The 20,956-nt window shown below is 41.0% G+C and overlaps 1 protein-coding gene across 4 annotated transcripts in view; it reads left to right on the forward strand.

Moving 5' to 3' along the window:
- Positions 1 to 20,956, forward strand: part of adam12b (ADAM metallopeptidase domain 12b) — a 91,541-nt gene that overhangs the window by 46,204 nt on the left and 24,381 nt on the right. For all 4 annotated transcript variants that reach the window (XM_080869120.1, XM_080869121.1, XM_080869122.1 and 1 more), the window contains 3 exons: positions 319 to 403; positions 4,224 to 4,372; positions 17,425 to 17,602. In XM_080869120.1, coding sequence (XP_080725246.1) covers positions 319 to 403; positions 4,224 to 4,372; positions 17,425 to 17,602 — 412 coding nt within the window. The remainder of the gene's footprint in view (positions 1 to 318; positions 404 to 4,223; positions 4,373 to 17,424; positions 17,603 to 20,956) is intronic.

The raw sequence follows: 20,956 nt of genomic DNA on the forward strand, positions 1-20,956 counted from the left end.
TCCCTGTTTTTACTATTTCCATTTGGTGGTTAAGAAGATATGATAGCCTACCTGGTTATGTTAGGGCATAAATTCCTGGATTGAAAATGTAATGCATTGAATTTGTTAGTAGAATTTAACAGTGCTGCTAACAAAAAGACAGACTGAAACAATGACATATTCTCCTGACAGGTGTGATATGATTAAACAATCATATGTGGCCTGATATTTGGAAAACTAATTGGTAAAATTGAAGTTTTTCACTTATACCATTACTATAAACATGTAACAGCAGTTTTCTCCTCTAAAAGTTCCGTCTCCTACTTCTCTCCTTGGCAGTGGGGTTTACTTCCAGGGCACCACCATTGGCATGGCACCCATTATGAGTATGTGCACTGCTGAGCAGTCTGGAGGTATTGTCATGGTGAGTGTAAAATCTTCCTACTACTCCCAGCATGCCTCCACCCTCCCTTTCCTCTGCGTAGCCTGATTGTATCAGTGTTGACATTGTTCAGATTCACTAGGCTAACACAATCCAGCCCCGATTTACACAGAAAAGGTGTTCATTGTTTGCTGGAAGGGCACTTGCAGACAAGCCTGCCAGGAAGTCTTGCTTTAAAACATGATGACATTTGTGTTGGCCCTCCCTTACATTAACATTACCACAAACATCAGCTTGCACATAACAATATGTAAAATGTGTACTCTTAGAAGGATTGCTCTGCAGGCACGCACACTGTTGCTATTTGAAGTCTAACAGTCGTGCAATCAATCTTTTGCGCTGCAACTCAAATGCCTCTTTCAGACCCACGTGTTAAACTGGCTTTCTGTCAAGGTCAGCATTCATCAAACAACAATCCGTCGTAAAATTCTTCTAAAGCTGGACAGGTACTGAAAGCTTTGGTGACCTGGTGTTTCGATCACAAATGGAAAGAAATTCAGTGATACCAGTGGCTAATTGTCATTTCAGCTACTGGAATGAAAGAGAGGACAGTTATCAATGAGGGAACATGAGTAAAGGTGGGCGGAAGGTTAAACTGATGCTGCTCTTTTATGTGGTAATTACTAGACGTTTTCAGTGTGACTCTCCAGTTTATCAGTGATGTGTGTGGAGCTTCTGTTTGCAATGACAAGCAGGGGTCACTCCTGAATGAGTCCAGTGCAGGCTGAAAGTTCACTTTCTATCTATATAGCATCAAATCACAACGGCATTTGCCACAAGGTGCTGTGAATCATTCTGTTAAAGAGAAACACTAACAATCAGGTGATCCGCTATAAGCAACCATTAGGCGATGGTGGGAAGGAAAAACTCCCCTTTAACAGGAAGACACCATCCATCAGAAGCAGACTCGGCGAGGGGCAGCCATCTGCTGTGACTGTTTGTGATGGGATAGAGAAAAAACAAAGGATAGCATAAAGAAACGGGACAAAATGCAAACTATGTGAGAGAAAAGAAAAAACTTAATGGCATTCTCACCTGGGGAATGAAAAGAGTCAAGTGGAGTCAACTCAATGCTCAGTGTATCATAGGAGGCCTAAGTCTATAGCAGCCCTAACTATATGCTTTATGCTGTCTCCTAAATCCAAACTGGGAGCTGTTTCCAGAGGAGAGGGGCCTGATAGCTACGTTTAAAACCTCCAGGAACCACGAGAAAGCCTGCAGTCTGACAGCAAGGTGCTCTATTGGGGTAATATGGTACTAAGAGGTATTTAAGATTGTTGATTGATTATTCAAGGCCTTGTATGTGGGGAGAAGGATTTTAAATTCATTTCCAGAGCTAACAGGGTGCCAATGAAGAGTTGCTAGTAGAATTGGTGGGGCACAGGATTAAATCAAAGGACCTCGACTTTCGAACAGAACCGCATTTACATTTTTATGTGATGAATTGATCTATCTGTGAGTGAATGTCAGCTCTTGCACAGCATGCATTTGAATCAAAAATCCATTTTTACCCACGACTGTGTCGCACCCCTGGTGCACTGAATTTCGACACGTAGTAAATTAGCCGCCTGTTAGGCTCCTCTGCCTTTTACAGCACTTGATATCCGCGCCAAATCACAAAGCGGTTATCATCCCAGTGCCATTATGCCTCATCCCAGATGTGTCCCCCATTAATGGAGATGTTTTCCTCTGGCCGTGGCCGTACTGAGGATTCTCCAGATGTTTGGTTTCCCCATCACTTACATACAGCAGATGGTCTGGACCAAGATTAAAGGGCCACGTAAGCAGTTAGGGGACAGTAAGAGGAGATGAACTGTTTCTCAAACCGTACGCTACAATGTATTAATCTTCCTCAGTGCAGCCTCACTTTTTTGTTTTAGCACAATGCTATGTTTTTTTTCTTCCTAAGTCTTTTTGTAAATGATTTTTATGTGGTACAGTATTGTCGTCTGAGAGTTATTTTCACACCCATCATAGCATTTCTTGGTTGCAACCATCTCCACAAATTCTCACCATTACAACAGCAGCTCGTAGCAGCTTCAAAGTAATGGCTGTGGCTGTTGACTCTCATATTACACTTTTTTTGTGAGGGAGCACTCAGCTATGAATTACACGTACACACACACACACACACACGCGCGCACAGTGTAGATGCACTAACCCACTGGTAAACATGACAGTAGCAAAGGAAAGTTTTCCCATCCTTGCTGTGAAAAAGCAGGGTGCAGCTCCCCATGATGCTGATCTTTAATCACAGCAGGAAGTGGTTCATCTTGTCCTTAACATTGACATATGACCTTGTCCTCGAGGGAAGCATGACATTTTTCTCATATAAGCTGCATGGCAGAGAACTATGGTAAGATGCACAGTAGTAAATTGGCAGCCTTTCTTTCCTTCCTTCTTTTTCCCTGAGGTTTGCTTAATTACAAATTCTGAATCTTGCACATTAACACACAGACATTTCAAGGAATATTACAAAATTCATCAGTGGTGTTTTATCTGCTGTCACAGATATTTCTGTATTTTCTTTTAGTTTAAACATTTATCCTAACATTTCTTTCCCATTTCAAGCACTCCTCATGGCAGAAGTTGGATTAACCAATTTGCCTGCTCAATGCTCTGGTCTGCACAGCATATTGAGATACTGGAGGTTTGTGCGTAGGCTCATCGGCAGCCAGCAGTCACCTACATTACTTATCTCTGTGTAAACCTGCAGAGAGGTTAATGTATTGCTTGGCATTAGTGGCACTCATACATAGGCATGCAGTGAGGAATCTGTATTCAGAGTCACAGCTGGAAAAAAATGCATGATACAGTCGGTGATTTTTCTCTTGTTTTTTCTACCTTTGGGCAGAGTCAGGCGAACTGTTTTCCCTTTGTTTTCCTTCTTTATGCAAAATAAAGCTTATGAGTTACTGTTGCTTATATCATGTGTACTATACATTCATGAGATTGATATCAGTGTTTTTTTCTTTTTCTAACAGAAAGAAAAATAATGGTAATATCAGTTTCATTTTTCAGATAACATTGTGAGAAATGTATGCTGCCCATTAGTCTGTGCATGAAAATGTGTCTGTTTTGCGCTGAATGAAAGGAGATTGTCAAAACCTGTTGGTGATTTTCTTTTCTTTTTTTTGTTACAGTTTGCGGAAAATGATGTATTTTATCTAACAGCAGAATTTTGGCAAAGTAATAACACATTTTGATTGTAGTCATTTGTCATTGTTTACTACCATTCCCGTTCACCTTGGCACACATGCTTTATACACTACACTGACTTAATATCTTGGTTACCCTCCAAATGCCCCCCATCTCTGTCTGGCTCTTCCCACCAAGTCTGTCTATAAAACTAGCAGAAAGTGAAACTTCCTCCTCTTTCGCGCGTGTCATTCTCCATCTCTGTCTCCCTTGTCTCGCTTATCAATGCAGCACCAAGTCACACAGAGATAGGTTTATAGGGACTTCCTGCAGAAGCTGTCTCCACTGGCAGCAGGTATGATTGGGTCTGCAGGGGTAGTGGAATGGCAGATGAATTCCGGCCTCCATGAGGAGAATGAGTAATAGGAGAAGGACAAAAGGAGCAAGGTGGACAGTTACTGTTTTTTGAAACTGCAGCTTAAAAACGGTCTTCTTTGACAACTCTCCTCTTTTCTTTGCTTTTTTTTGTGAGGGATAATTCACTTCAGTTCACTTTTTTGTTGTTTTTCTTCGCTTATAGCTTCCCTAAATAACTTCAGGCATAGTCAAACGCACAAAATTGTACACATTTACCATGTTGGATTCACTTTTTTGTCCATTATAGGATCACTCCGACAACCCGCTGGGTGCAGCCGTGACTTTAGCACATGAGCTGGGTCACAATTTTGGCATGAACCATGACACCCCAGAGCGCGGCTGCGGCTGCAGGATGACCGTTGATCGCGGAGGCTGCATCATGACCCCCTCCACAGGGTAAGATTTTTGCCACCTTTTTTATTTTAATTGGGTTTTTTTAATCCTCAGTTGTATTACAATGTTACACTTGCATTTAGATTGTAGCTTTAAGCTGATTTGTCCCGCCAAAATCCATATGACATGTTTTTTCCCCTGCACCTGCATTTATCCATCTAGACTGTTTTGCTTGAGAAGCCCAGTTATTCTACAGTTATTCACTGTAGGAATGTCTGCCTTCTCTTGAGTGTAATGGAAAGAGATAGTACTTGCCTTGTATTTCACCAAGTGCCAATAAAAATACTTTTAAACATCTCAGCAGCAATGTCTTTTTTTTTTTCCAGAACTCATGACCTAGTTACTCAAAAAGCAAAAAAAATGAAAACTCGTGAGCAGTTTCATGTAGGAACTATTTTCTTTCTGTTGTCTACATACACCAACCTAAAGAAGTTTGGGGCTAGCTTACATCAGCGCTCGGCTGAGGGGGCGAGGAGTGGGGGTTAATGTTTACATCCTGTCACGCTTAAACTAGGAAGTGCCTTTCAACGTGAGGATATGGGCTCTTTCTTCTGCACAGTGATGTTTGGCGTATTGTTCAATAAAAGAGAAAACGGTTCCGACATGAAGCTCCTCACAGCAAAGTTTGTGTATTTTATTTTTTCGTAACCGAGTCATGATTTCTGGAAATAAGCCCTGCTGCTGAGGGTTTGTGTTGTGGGGTTTTTTTTCATGTATTTTTGGCACCACAACTTTGAATCCCATTTAGTTCAATAGTATCAAGAGAAGGCAGACATTTCCACAGCAGATATTCTCAAAGCTGGGCAACTGACACCAAAATAATCTAAATGGATAAATATTGTTAAAGGCCAGGGGGTAAAATATGTCAAACTGATTTGGGGTTTAACTGTCCACTTACAGTTTAAGTGCTCATTCTGTCGTGTTCTCTGACAAATTAGTTTTTGAAAACGTGGCTTTTAATTTGAAAAAACACAAATTTAGATAAACTTTTAAAATTGGGACTTGGGTTTTTGCTCTCTGTTGTGGCCACAGCTGGGATACAAGATCAAAATGTTTATCAGCCTAGCTTCCTTTGTACCTGAACCAATCACAAAGCATTCACTGCAGTACTTGCATTGGTGGGTTTGTTTTCATCTGTACATGATGCTCCATTGTTTATAAGTTGATGAATGAGAAAAGGTTTAAATCACATCCACAGAGAGACACACATGCACACACTTTGGCCTGAGACTAGAGCAGCTGCTCTAGCATTCTGCTCGTGTTGCCTGGGTCGCTGAGATAACAGAGCTGCTGCAAGAGATGGACTCTGTGACTGTTAGTAAACAGCGAGCAGATAAGGCGAACCCAGAGCTCAATACCAGATTTCACCCTTGGTCTGGTGCCAGTCTGGTTTGTCTGATGGTGAATCCCGCAAGCCACAGATGAATCGGCATGAATACACTGTGAAGAAGACAAAACCCTGAAATGCATCATAACTGTTATTATTCAAATATTCTTATAGAGTTTCCAAACTACAAACAAAGAAAAAAAACTAAAATAAACCCACATGCCGACAATAACCCAATCTGTTGCACACATTATCTCTGGGGGAGTTAAATCATACACACATGGGGCTGTGGATTTGTCCGTGGAGAATATTGCAGGAAAGGTTGCCAAGCCTTATAAAACATGTGCTGTTGAAGCTTAAAATTAGATTCAGATAAACTTTGAAATGCTTTTTTTACAGCACACAGAACAGGAATATTCTGCCCTCCCCCATTACCTCACACTGAAAGGGCATTAGGAAGGGATGGTTTAATATGGGTATAATCACAGCTAACAATTGCAGCAAAGGGCAGCATAAACACAAGAAAAGTCAAGAAATTGAATAAAGACTGCACGTGGATAAATGGATGACAACACAAAACAGAAAGATTAATTAAACACAGTTGTTTGCAGTTTGTCGTGTATTTGAAATGACAGGAGAAACGGGGGCTCTGAGTTTGAAGCAACAAGCACATTAGGATGAATTTTTGTCTAAATAATTTTACTGACACTTGTTTTGACCTTTTGGCATTAAAAACTAAGCCAAAATTTTTTTAAATAATTTCTAGGACTAAGCAGAGACAAGAAGAAACAAACTGCAGACAATAAAATCCATGAAATCTGATAACAGGCACACAAATAATGTAACTTGTATAATGTTTGCCAGAACTGTTCCCAGAAAACCTGAATGACCTCTTACCATATAAATTGAAAGGAGGGAGAAGTTGTCAAAAACATTGCATTCGTGCAACCTCTGGCCTCATCCTGCTGTTTCGTGCTAGAACATCTATTAGAGCGAAACTTTTTAATGCAGTGCATGTCAGACCCCAGCATACTGACAACATCTTCTAGTGATGTCATGCCGAGAATTTCAGAAAATTACCATACCGCATTTTCTAAATAAATAAATAAATAACTTAATTAAGCAAAACCCCACTTATCAGCACTGTTACATTAGTAGTTGAGAGTGATGATCAGTGACCTTTTACTCTGTTACCCGCTCCTCTGTTTGCCAACCATGTGGAATAAATGCACACGCCTTGATCCGCTGACATTTTGCATGCCGATTTTGTGTTGATACACTGACACAATGTATCAATATTTAGCTTTTAAAATAATAATGTAACAGTGGCACCCTATGAAGCACTGTGTCCATGAACACGTGTCAAAAAAATTAAGGGAACAGTTTATCACAGGATAACATAAAGCCAGTTAAACTGCAGGGACCTATTTCATCTGCTTTGGTGTAAGTCAGGGGTCGGCAACCTGCGGCTCTGGAGCCGCATGCGGCTCTTTAGTCCTTATACTGCGGCTCCGCGTGGTTTGGGAAAATAAATTTGAAGTATTTAGCTGAAGTGTATTTTATTTATGTTAGTTCTTTTTTAACTTGTAGTTCTAAATTGGAAGATTATTGTGATATTGAAATAAAAAAATAAAATTATATTCTATTAGTTTTTCATCTCTCAAAATAAGCGTCACACTCGCGGAAGCCAGTGTACCCACCGAAACGCCGTGCATTTATCAAGACTTTCAACCATTACTATTATGGATCTTCGGATCCACATTATGTCAGCAACTATTCTCCACTGTGAACTATGTTACAAACAAACACAGCTCATGCCTCACAGATGACAGCTTACAGTCCTGTGTAAAGATGAAAGTAACTTCGTACAGCCCTGATTTGCAGACGCTGTGCGCAGAGGTTCATTCCCATTGTAAACATGTCACGGCAGACCCGACGATTTCCATGAACATGCTTTTCAGCATCTCTTTATTGACCCCTTTTCACACACGGTTGCTGTACGCATATAGCCGGCTGTAGCTTTGCAGCTCACAGCCTGACACACACCAACACAACAGCATAGATAGCACAGACGTTAAGGCGGGGAGGCGTGATTGCGGTTGCCGCTCAGGTGCGTCCTCCTCCCCTGCAGCGGTGCTGCAGACCACGCCCCGCCACACACATTAACCTGGTAAAATACATATTTAGGCAGAATTTTGCAAATATCTATTTTTCATTTTTTAGCAGCATAGTACTTTTTTTCTAAGTATTTTTTAAAAGTCAGGTCAAGGCTCCAAAAGCCCAAAGGCGATATAAGGGTGGCGGCTCACAACAGTTTTTCTTTGCTACATGGATCATTTTAGTTCAGCTGGGTGTCTTTCCTTTTGTTATATTTCTTTAAGAGTTCAAAATGTGTTAATTACATAAATAAAATGTAATTTTCTCTGTAGCACTTCATGGATTTCATAAGCAACACACCTTAGTTGTTCACACAAAGCATAAAAGTAAAAAACAATATATACAGTGTTATCTTCATTTTTGATGTCAAAAAGTTTTTGCGGCTCCCAGTGTTTTCTTATGCGTGGAAACCAGGTCCAAATGGCTCTTTGAGTCTTAAAGGTTGCTGACCCCTGGTGTAAGTGAAGGTGACAGCAAGTGTTCCCCAGAAAGAAAATGGTTTTGCAGACCATGTTTTCTCCTTATCTCTTCTGACTGATTTTCTCTAGTTTTGCATTTTTGGTAGTGTCCTTGTCAGTAGTCGTAGCATAAGATAGTACCTGGAGCCCATTCAGGTTGCACAAGTTGTCCAGCACCTATACATGCTGAAATAAGGTTTGCTGTGTCTCCCAGTCTAATCTTACGCGTGAGGAGGAGACACCAGGAGACAGACCCTTGCATCATGAGCCCAGAGAAGGACCGATATCTGCTCCTTTGTATGTCTGGGGGTACTTTCATTTGCACCAAAGCAACGGATTAAATGGGTGTGTTTACCAACTGGACAGACTGATGTCTGATGATCAAGCTCATAAGTGTTCACTTCATTTTTTTTGTAGTTTATTTTATTTTCTGGGCTAAATCTATTCAGCCACCAAAAAAAGATGAGATTTGGTTAAAATGTGACTTCTAAAAGAAGACATCCCAGGGTGCCGCTTTAGTTTGCCGGGTCGAGTAGGCAGCCCAAATCCCATAAGGCCACCGCAGAGGCCCTGAGATGTTCTCTGCATGTTATTCCCCTGCTCTCTACCCTTCCTTTCCTTTTTGCATCACTGTCCTGTTCAGCAAAAATTACCCCAAAACACATCTTTAAATAAATGACAACAACATTTTTCTAAAAAGTTAAAAATTGTGTTCTTTATAAGATTTTATAAAAAACCTGAATTAACCAGCTTTCACCTTATCTGCCTAATTTAATGTGAATTCATTGCCCAAACAAAGTAAAGAACTAACTATTAGCTAAAGAGCTCAAGAGTCTCCTATTTTTGGTGGAGACCAAACTTTAGCTAAAAGGAGAGGACATGTTGAGTCGCCTTGTTACCTTCTCCAAATAAATGTTGCTCTCCACGTGCTGGCTAGAAATGTTTAGGATCATCAGTATTGTGTTTCTTATTATTCTGCTCCTTCCAAAGCCAAAACTGCATAAGTGCTTCAAACTCATAAAAGGTTTCTACATAGACTCCAATTAATTTGCATGTAATATTAAGGGTGATTAACTCTGTTGCCTACACAGCATTTCTGTCCTGACAGCATCCGTTCTGCAGCATCTGTCTCTGCTCGTAGTCTGAAGTTTGTCATGGGAAACGTTTTGCCAGCGTTTGCGAGCCTGCTTCGAATATAAAAATTATGAAGTTACCCAAGTTCAAGCATGACTTAGCCAGCTATCTCCTAAATTGAATTTCCTAAACTATCAGCCCAAATTCAGTTTCCTGTTAACAAAACCAATAATTTCACAAACCAATCTAGATCTCATTTCCCCCCATCACAGATCTGGTTTTGTTTTTTAATATTAGCAGCCTCCTTTGACCCTTGGTTCATATGCCTCCAGAATGTTAAGCACATCATTCTAAAGCAGTGTAGGCTGTTTGACTGTGTGTTTGGGATAGTCTCATGTTAGACTTGCTAATGGAGGAGAAGACAGGCTGCATCTAAATGACGTGATTATCAGTGACGCTGCCAGCTGCAATCAGGGCCAGGGCACACAGAGAGAGATCCGCAGAGAGGTGCTTTATGCATGGATAGACGGGCGGAGCAGGAGAGCTGCGGTTTCATTTGTCTTTTATCTCCCTCAGTGGCAAAGCAAGAAGGGAAGCACAAAAAGAGATAGAGGGGAGAGCAAAAGACAAACATTAAAAAGACGACAATGAAGGAATTATTTTGGGTAAACATGAAAACCAGTGACGGGCTTGTGAGCCATAGAGACTGGCCGTGGGAGATTTGTGTCTTAACAAGTGAAACTGAGGTGCTGAGGAGAGGAGAGTTTTACATGGACGTTTTGAAGCAGGGGTGTCTTCTTTAGAAATTGAGCCAAGAGTTGCATCATATGAACGTGGACAGAAAGCTCAGAAGTACTTTCCTGTGTCTATATGTGTTACTGGGTAGACTGATGAAGCACAGCAGGGGTACTGTGGCTGGATTTTGAGGCCAAGAGGTGACTGCTTTGTCAAGATAATATGAAGGACCTTGTGTGACTTTTGTCACTCTCTTATAAGTAGAAGAGCCCAAAACTGGGGTGAAGTGGGACAGTACAGAAAATCTGAAGAAAGAGAGAGAAAGCTGGTAAGAGTGCTAGTGGGTAAATGTAGGAAGTGTGGCTTGTGCTTTGTTTGTTTTCTGGATTTTTAATCACAGTAGGCTCCGTCTGGAGTAGCAGCTTAACATTTCCCAAAAGGTCAAACATGTCTCTCCTGTTTAGCCTGGGCTAGATGCATGTCAGTCTGAAATGCAGTTTAGGAGAGCAGCAGAGACAGTCCAGTGTCAGTCAAAGGCCCCATAAACAGTAGAGCCCTTCATAGCCTTCATTTAACCAGTGCCTCTTCCGTCTACAGACCTTCCTAAGTCCAGCACCTGACTGACATTTCCTCATCCTCACAACCTTCTGACATGATCAGGCAGGAATCATCCGCTCGCCACAGTCCAAAAAAAGCTCCTTCATGTACTAAAGATGGTCTACCTTTAACCCATTTTGTAACTCAGAATGAAAAAAAGCTACAATTTTTGCTCCTTTTCTTACCTTTTAAGTGAGCAATTTTTTTGTGTTAAAGGTTTCCAGCAGGTTTTACTGGAAGCCAGGCAAGCATTCACACCGTATTAGATCTCATCTCAATTAAAATCTTCTTAGACTAATCAGCTTGTGTGCCATTTTGGAATCTTTTAATTAAAAAAGGGTCGTTTAAAATGCTTTATATGCAATCAGTAAACTCAGTTTTTCAGGAATTCTCGTGTAAAGTAGCAATCGTATCATTTTTGCAGCCATGTATAAATCAGCCAGCCTGATTGCTCAAGTCCGACAGAAATCTAATCGGTATGCACTGTGCAGCGGTCGCCAGGAATCCTTTGGCCTGGCTAATTTCGAAGCACCAATTTTGTGCTATTAAGTTGCATTATTGGGAAAGTAGGCTTTAGTCATTTTGGAGCTTGAGCCTTACTGGGTTAAAAAAAATGTGACATGTCAATTTGTCGTGTCAATTTGCTGCTTTAGTTTTGACAATTCTCTGTACTTTCATTGAGTTTGACACTCTGTAAGATCAGTCTCATGAAATCTGTGTCAGACTGTGCTACCAGATAGTGCGGTGGTGAATGACATGTGCTAGAGATAATGAGGAAGTGGTGGAGACGTGGATTTTTCTGCCAGTTTTGAATCTGTTTGGTTTATATAAAATGTCGTCTGTCGTTGTAATTGGTCGTTTTACGCTGTGTTCTGATTGGATGGTTTGTAGACATGGAGCGTAGCGGCATTCACATTGGGATTATTCGGCTCTAAATTTCTGACTGCGTCTTGACTTTTGCTGCAGGCTGTCTTTAGTCAGCAAATCAGCCATCCTTGGACGTATCTTCCAGTGTAATCAAGAGTTGCTGTTTTGGATTTCCAGCCATAGATTTTGCTACATTTCTCTCACGAATGAAAACCTCCACTTCAAACAGGCTTAGACCACACAGTAAGGGGGAAAGTTTATTCCCCGGGCTTTTTAGAAATGCAACACTAAATCACTGTGTTGCATCTTTACGTCAATCCAGTGTTTCACTTGATAAGTGGGTCTGTCACTCATGTTGTGCATAAGGCAGATCACTGGATCACGTACATCATTAAGTCCTCTAAGTACCGAGTGACTGAACACTGATGAGTGGAGGAAGGAAGGGTAAAGAAGTTCTGCACTAGATTCATGCTTTATTCATGTACAGCATGCTCACACATTTAGTGCCTGCAGATAAACTGTTACCACCTGGAGAAATGGGAAAATCTTAATTTGCTACTTTTTTTACCTTCTAATCTTCCAATGCTTTGTTTATATATACAGTTTGTTTACCTGCACTGAAAGAGCAAGAGTTAAAAGGCCGATTGCAAAAACTGGCTTTTACTTAGCTTGGCCTTGATTACTAAGATGATCGTTGCTAGTTCCAGTCTTTTAAGTGAGTAGAGTAACACGTGTGACCATGGCAGTTACCTGGCACTGTGCACCGTCTTGCTAATTTGTCATATCTGATTTGCAGTGACTGTGGAGGATCAAAAGAAAAGAAAAGACAGGATGCTTGAAAGACCTTTACAGTCAGCACAAATATACTGGCTGCCATTCAGTCGAACTTGATAACAATCAAGTAAAAGCAGTGAATAAAATTATTATTCTGACCTGGGCTCAGAAAATGTTTTGAAGAGAAATGGAAAAATCTCCTGAGTGAATAAAGTAATGAAATACATTTTTTTACTAAAAGAAAATTCATCCAGCTTGCTATTCAAAAAATGTTGGTATACAGCAAAGTAATTGCTGATGTTTTAGATGGTTTAGCTAGTTTGATCAATATGGAGAGCGACCGAACAGATCAGGTGCAGCATTTAGTAAGTTCTCATCAGAATTAAAACCTCAATCAGCTCCTCGTCACTGCACACGTTAAGTGGATTTATTTTTAGCATGTAGAAAAACTGAGATACACTGTTGAAACTGCATTTCTTATTCTTATATGAATTAGGATTTAATGTGTAGTTAAACGTCTTTATACGTTAAACTTCTCAGCCTACTTAAGATCAAAGTGAACTGTATGTGGCCCATGATGGAAAATGAGTTTGACATCTCTGACCTACCTGAAGATCCCAGATTGCACCTCATGTTCATCTTAAAGTAATCTCTTGTAACAGAGGACTTTAAATAAATTGCAAAAGATAAAATTAGAATTCAAATCTCGAGGCTGTGAACAGACAAGATGCTGCTGTAAGTGTCTTTGGAGTGCTGATAGACGGATATGTGTTATTTCTATTTTTTCTAATCTCATATTCTACCACCAATGTGTCAAAACGTCAGGTAGAAGAGCATGATGAGGTCTAGCAAGAGTGGTGTGTGTCTGCAAAGCTACCCCAGGCATGCCTTTATCCATAGATTAGATCTGAACAAACAGCAATTAAGCTCAGGCAACAACAAAAGACACTAAATTACCAGGGGGACATATTTCTAACCCTTCTACCTGCTCTGAAATCAAAAGCTATAAGTTGAGAAATAAACAAATCCTCTCTTATAATAAAAGAGGCATGAGACAGAAAATTATACATGTTGTTATTAGATTTTTATTAGATTAACCGTAACTGCTTTGCCACAATAAAAATACTAGATGTTTTCATCCCTCTCACTGATGATGACACTGCTACTGCTCGTCAGTGAGATGTATTTTCCTCAGTCAGAAGCAAAGATTCATAAGGCTGTACAACACTGATGAGATTAGGATCTTTAACAGTGTGTGGTATTCACATTGCAAATGACATATTTGCCTTTCAAACAGTAATGACAGCCAGAAAGCATGTGACTAATTAGATTTTGTATAACTCTTATGAGCAGCCAAATTAGTTCCACCCCAGCAAACTACACTTGGAGAGGGTGCAGGGCTTTAAACCAGTATTGTCCAGGGAAACCTACACTCTCTGCTCGGCTAATTTCTTGGACAGCGGAGCAGCCGTGTGGTCTCAGCTGTAATACTGCATACGTTTGATGTGGATCTGTTGCAAACTAAGATCTGCTCATTGGAGCCATTCCCAGAGGAGGTTTACAGAAAACTACTTGCATGCTTCTGTTGACCTTACTCGGTTCGATTTCCTATTATTGAAGTATTTTTTTACTGTGCTCCTTACACAGAGCTGCAGAAGCAGTGAGGGTGCACAAAAAATATATAGAGGAAGAAACAATTTATTGCAAGTGCAGCAGAGATTTTAGCCTTAAAAACTTCACTAAGGACGTTTTTTTTTCCTCTCAACTTGATCTTAGATTTTTTCTTATGTAGCGTAGTTTATTTAACACTGAAGAGAAATAATATATTTGAAACCACATTTTTAAGAGTTTTACATAAAGTTCACGAGCGAGCCACTGCACTGAAACATTTTCTCTGCTTCTTGCCTGCATCACATACCCAGTGAACAGTAATTTAATGTTTTCTTTTCCTGTTCACATAAATTAATTTCCGTTCTCTGGTTGAAAGTCGCAGACATTCACCCAGAGGCACAGAAACACTTGAGAGGCGTCGCCACAGATTCTGTCTTTGATTGTGCATTCGTGCTCATCTGCGTCTGGACAGGATGCCACTTTGTTGTTTCTGTTCATTGTCATAAAGAGCCGCATCGGGCCGTGGGCGACAGAGATATTCTCACAGCATCCTTGGGCACCCTGTCGGGTTGACACTGCATCTGTTGCCAGGATGGAGTGGGCAGCTGTTACCTGGAGGAATGTCAGCTACAGATTAGCGTCACAGCTCAATTATCAAAGCCCTGCTGATACACATCATTGGCCACGTTAGACATCACTTAAAGGCAGATAATTTAGAGCAATTTCTTGGCTCCCACTATGCCCGCTCGAGGTGCCCTTTACTTTAAATAGTCAAGCGTATAAATGACGGAGCGCATCTTGCACAGAGTTGCATTTAAATGGCTTAAATGTCATTCTACTTATTCTAACCCCCATCAATAAGATTACATTAGGCTCTCTTTCTAGCTCACGTTCACTGTGTAGTTTTTATTCTATTTTATTATTTAACCAGTGGGAGGGCTAATCAGTGTTTTTAGTAATGATAGCAGACACAAGCTTTAGGCTTCAGGGATAATAAAGTGTGTTTTCAGTTACGAGAATAATCAATGATCAAGCTTTTGTCTCAGACAAAGCATAGCTGTAGACACGCTGGTTCTCACTCCTATTTTCTTGACATTACATTTATCTTCTGGGTTTTTCTAATACTTTCCATGTGGGTCTAATTTGATCCAGAGAAGCTGTATTTTCCTCCATGAAGAAATGCTGCTGACAACTGTCCCAGCTTTTTCCATTAATGCCAATTTATTGAGAACAGGCTCTCCTTACCCCTCATGTACACTCCGTCTCCTTTCCTGAAGCAAGCCTGCGTTCTGTTATCAGAAGCAGACTGTGCTATTTACAGGGGGCTTGGTCTGCACTGTGCTGTGTGGTTTGAACTGCATAGCCTGTCTGTCCTTGATTTCATGCATGGTTATCCACACACAGGACAGCAGAGCTTGTTTTCTGAGTACCTTATGGTGGTAAAAAGACTCTAACAAGTGGCTTACGTGAGCAGACAAGGGTGGACAGAGACAGGCTGATTGGCCTGTGGTGTGTCAGAAATGAAAGCAGTCGACATTCAAAGGTGAACAGTGTAAGTGTAGTGGAAGCAGCATCTTCACTCAGGAGTGACTGATTTTCTGTGTTCTTCAGAAATATATATATATATATATATATACATATATATATATATATATATATATATATGCAGAGTCCATTTCCATTGAATGCCACCACCCTTATCTCAAGCCCCCTCAGGAGGAGCTTCACTATAGTCAGCTAACAACAGTGAAATATCCATGCAGTTGCAACAGCCAAATCCCCCTTAGGCAAAGGCAAAGCATCACACATCCCTACCCCCCACCTCTGTCCACTGCCAGGCTCCACAAACATATTCTGTGTAATGTTGAATTTTCACAAATCTGCCCTGTCAAGCCTCAAGCTTTGCAGACAGCCTCCACACCCCGTTGCGTTTGAAGACCCCAGTCAGTCTATCGCTGCATAAGTACGTGTGTGACATGTTTCTTTCTGATGTCAAGCTTTTCAAGCATCCAATGCCAGCTCCTTTTCTCCGTGCCACGTCTGCCAATCCTCTCCGCTAGCCATCGCTCCCTGCCACCCCATATCCTCCTCTCGTCCTCTTTTTTTATTGAAGCTCGAGTGTGTCCCTCGATGAGCTGTGTGAGCTCTGAGATATCCATTTTACACCCCAAAGCCTGCCTTTCTCTGAGTGTTTTTGTGATGCTGTTCCTGTTTGTTTGCTGGCATGAAGAATGTAGCCGGAGTCTCGGTTATGTTGCTATTGTATGCTGGGTTGTAATGCAATATATCCTCTGGGTTGTGTTTTATTCTGTTAGCATGTTTACTATTCAAGCCTTAACTGAGAGTCCAAACTTGACACAGGGCATATAAAATGATTAAAATGTCTATTTTTTATTGTTTTGCAAGTCTTGAGGGTCATTTTGAACTGGTTTGTCCTGTTTTAATCATTCCCTGCCTTTTTCCTTTTTAGCCATTTGGGATCTGTTTAGATGTTTTATGTCACTTTCTTTGCGTCTTCATGGTTGGTTGCTGCCTCTTTGCAGGCTTTTTGCCACTCGTGACCAAATCTCTGTCCCCACTCCTGTCCAAACAGCAAGATTTTTATCTTCTAGTCCACGATTTATTTATTCCTGATCTCCCTCTAGTTTTTTTCCACTATTTGTCCACTCTCCTTTGGTCTGTTTCTGGCAACACTGTGCACGAATCCTTTCCTCTGTCCTACTTTTCTGCATTTTATTTATTTTCTTTTTTTTCAGTGTCAGTCCCTCACCTCCTTCAATGCCCTATTTATCTCTTTGGTTTGTGGAGTCGCAGGAACTCACTCCAACAGGAGGGGCCGTTTCCCCGGGCTTCACAGCTGTTATTGGCATATCACGCAGTTTCATCTTTAAAGTCATAACACTTTCTTCCTTTCTATAAGAAATTCCATTTCTTTCCTCGCTAAATTAGACGTTAGTCAGCACTTCAGGTAAGTGATACTAGGGAATGAAATTAATGCGGTAGAAATGATATGGTTTCGGGCTTGGTATTTCATAAAGGTTTCACATGCACACATGCTCAGACACAAATCATCCACATCCCAGCACACCACACCTCTTCCATCCAATCAGTTGCTTAAATTGTCCCTCTCTAACCAGGATATGACTCTTGAAAATGTAGCTGCCAGAGAAAATGTTTATATTGGACATCTCAAGGACCATTTATGTATCATGTAGGATAGAAAATCCATCGAGATGGAGTTCATATAATGCCAGTAGACCATTAAATTTGTGTGAAAAGACCTCTCGAGTGAGCAGATTGAACAAAGGCTGCAGTGAAGGCAGTGATTGAGTTCACTTTTCTTGACATATTTTTTGTTAAAGGCACACATCAAGGAGTTTTATCTTTGTGGAATTTGTATTAATGCTCTCCATTCTTTCATTTTGTTCAGCCTTGTTCCTACATTCTTGTTGCAGGTATCCCTTTCCAACCGTGTTCAGCACATGCAGTAAGAAGGACCTTGCCGCCAGTCTGGAGAAAGGCGTGGGAATGTGTTTGTACAACATGCCCGAGGTCAAGGTGCTTTACGGAGGCCAAAAATGCGGCAATGGCTATGTGGAGGAGGGAGAAGAGTGTGACTGCGGGGAGCCAGAGGTAAGGTCAACACAAAAGGCATTCAACCACACCTGCACCATTGGAGTGGATCAATCTCCACCTGTGTGGTTACCACTGAACAGGGCATGTAAAGCTAAATGTGAAAGTGCATAGAAAGCAAATGTTTTCAGTCAATCTTCCCCTTGGTGAGTTTGGAGAATCGGAATTCAGACAAATAAAAGAGTATCCCTTTCTCCAAGATGCCCAAAAACCTCCCAAAATATTCTCTGCTTATAGTAAACCATGTCTTCAAATCAATATGTTTATTCCCAAATGTAAGAAATGACTGGTTGTGAATGAATAATGCAAAAAAAAACAAAACAACTTTTGTGCACTTGTCTTACTTGACATTTCCCTTGCAAACTGTGCTTTATGGAAACAATGTTACTGTCCTATAAGCAATCATCCAGAACCACTGAAAGTCTCAGCCACGCACTCAGACCCCTAAAACAAACCACAACAAACTTCCAAGTTAAACTTTCTCTTGACCCTGAAATGTGTTTTTATGACTTAAAAGCAGAGAAATCTAGTAAGCTGAAAAAAAAATACCAACCCAAAAACCAGCAAGCCACCCAAGGCTTCCCGTGTAAGTGTTTTATTTACATCACACCTTCTCTTGATTTCCCACATGTGTGGAGCGAGGCTCTGACAGGCCGCTCGGCTGATGCCATATCCCCGCTGAAGGCCCATTAATCAAACCACTGTATAACAGTGTGACAAAGGAAACAAACAAATCAGGTCGAGGCTGAAACACATTTTCTTTGGCTGTACCAGCTAAAGTCTGATGCACGCATCCGTGCACACATTGTTTCTTTCTCGTGTGCACAGCAGGATACACTACCCTGTGAAGGGAAGTGAAAATCGCATGTGGGAAGCAGGTAACACTCTGTTGTAGCCAACCCAGCTGCTTGGAAATCACAGGAAATATAGTGAGGAATATATCACTTGAAATTCCTGCTCAATATACAATGAAAATAGTGACAAATGCCCTTCAGAGGCATTTGCTAAGTCCATTAATTATCTTTGTACAGTGCAGAAAGTCATCTTGAGAAGCTGGAGCCACTAAATGCTTGTCACTTTCCTTATAAATGAACTATCGTATCTACATCCTGCACATATTATTGCCCCATATCTAATGATGTACTTCTCAGTCATCCATTTCTGAACTGTTAATCAAATTCAGGATTGCATGAGCGCTGGAGTCTACCCCAGCCTTTAATATGGCTCTCCAACAATTAGCTTGTTTTAAACTCCAATCAGACTAACACCGTGATTATAGCCTCTTCCAAGTTATATCCTAAAAAAACACTTGCTTCCTTTTGCTGCAAAATCTTAGCGTAATATTTGATTCCTCTCTGGGCTTCGACTTCCGTGTAAAATCTGCGTTTCATTCGTGTTTCTTTCACTTAAGGAATTCCCTTATAAATGGTGACGATGCTCTCCTCGGCTTAACTGGAGAAAATGATTTATGAGTTAGTCCAGCTTAGATAAACAATCTCTTTCACATGTTCAAGCTGTACGAAATGCCGTTGCCAGACTGCTAACATGTTCTAATAAGCAAGCTCACATTACTCCCAGTAGCATTTAGGATCCGTAAATTTAAAATTCTTGTACTCGGATAAAGAGCATTAACTGGACAGGCTCCAGACTGTTGATCCCAGCGCTGAACGCAGGCTCAGAATTTTTTTTGCTGTTCCTGGCATAAAATCAGAAATTGAGGGGGCGGTGCCTTTCAGTCTGTGACATCAAGACTTGAAAACAGTCTCCTACTACAAATAACTAATTTAAAAAGCAGTTTCAAACTTGTTTTTCTTTTATTCTGCACTTTAATTTATTCTTGTTTTGCTGTCAGTGGCACTTTACTGTACTCTACTGTATTTTATTGTGGTTTTTATGTATTTTAGTCTACTTTAATTTACCTTGTGACTGCCTCTCTGTGAAAGGCACTTTACAAAAAAAATTACTTACTTAGTTTAAGAGAGAGGGTACATGTACAGGTCACATTCACATCTACATCCAATTAAGCTAACATGCATGACTTTGGACTCTGGGAGGATGCCAGAGTAACTGGAGAGAAGACCGGCACAGAGAGGTCATGCAAACTCAACGTAGACATGATCCCCTCGCTAACCTTCCTGTTGTGAGGCGGTGGTGCTAACTGTTCCGCAACCTTGATGCCCGTTATGTACTTTTATAACTTTATTAAAATGCTTATAGAAATCTGTGGATCCCTCCGTGGGTGTGCCTCCCCAGAAAGTCACTGACCCACCACCAAACCAGTCTTGCTAAATGATGGCAGCATAACGCTCTCCACGGCTTCTCCAGACCTTTTCACCTCTGTCGGAGGTGCTGATAGTAAGCCTGCTCTTATCTGTGAAAAGGACAACAGTGGTGGACCTACCAATTCTTCTGACGAGTCAATACAGATGTTTTGTTTTTGTTTTTTTCTTTTTGTTACGGAACTTATGCATAAGCTTATATGTTTTGCCGTTACATTTGCAAATAATTAGAATTTCAGCTTAAATTCAAACATTCAGGTGAGTTTTGACTAGGGATGGGTATCGAAAACCGGTTCTTGTTGAGAACCGGTTCCCACTGTTTCAATTCCTTGGAATCGTTTGCCATTTTTGCAAACGATTCCCTTATCGATTCCAGTCGCCCCGAATGACGTCACCACGTTGCGGAGCGTCATTTACCTGGCAGGAAACATGGCGCCTAAGCGGCTCAAATGCTCAAAAGTTTGATTATACTTTATGAGAACCGATGACAACAGGGCAACTTGCAAAGTAGATATTTCATTTAAGGGAGGAAACACTACGAATATGCAAAAGCATTTGCTCACAAAACACGCGATGACACGCGTTTTTAATTCCGCTCCGGACTCGTGACTCTCAACCCAGCAGCAGCGCTAACGTTTGCACGTCCTCTCCCGTTAATGCGGCAGGTAAATAATCAACTAACAGTGCATATTATGTTAGCGCAATCTGCCTTATTACAAGACCTGCCATTACTGTACATGTAGGTGACCATGATGAGAGAGACAGACAGAGTCTGGCTCAGATGCTGGCAGTTCTCGCTGCAGTCTACCGGTAGCGTCTCCTTTCAGGCCAGGATAGACTAATGTCACCGAGCAGTGTCTAAGTTTGTGGTCAAAGGCTTGCACCCATTTGCCACAGCAGATGCCCCCGATTTTTGGTAAGTGAATGTGTTTAATTGTGGGCAGGGACATTACTGGATATTCTTGTGTAATTGCCACAGAACAATTTATGTTATACTTTGTTATTGCTACAGAAGAATGTTGCAGCTTTAAGGCAGGGATGACTCCTGGAGTTGCTTTCTCACTGCATATGCTTT

The sequence above is a fragment of the Rhamphochromis sp. 'chilingali' genome, assembly GCF_963969265.1.
Source record: "Rhamphochromis sp. 'chilingali' genome assembly, chromosome: 20".
Lineage (NCBI taxonomy): Eukaryota > Metazoa > Chordata > Actinopteri > Cichliformes > Cichlidae > Rhamphochromis > Rhamphochromis sp. 'chilingali'.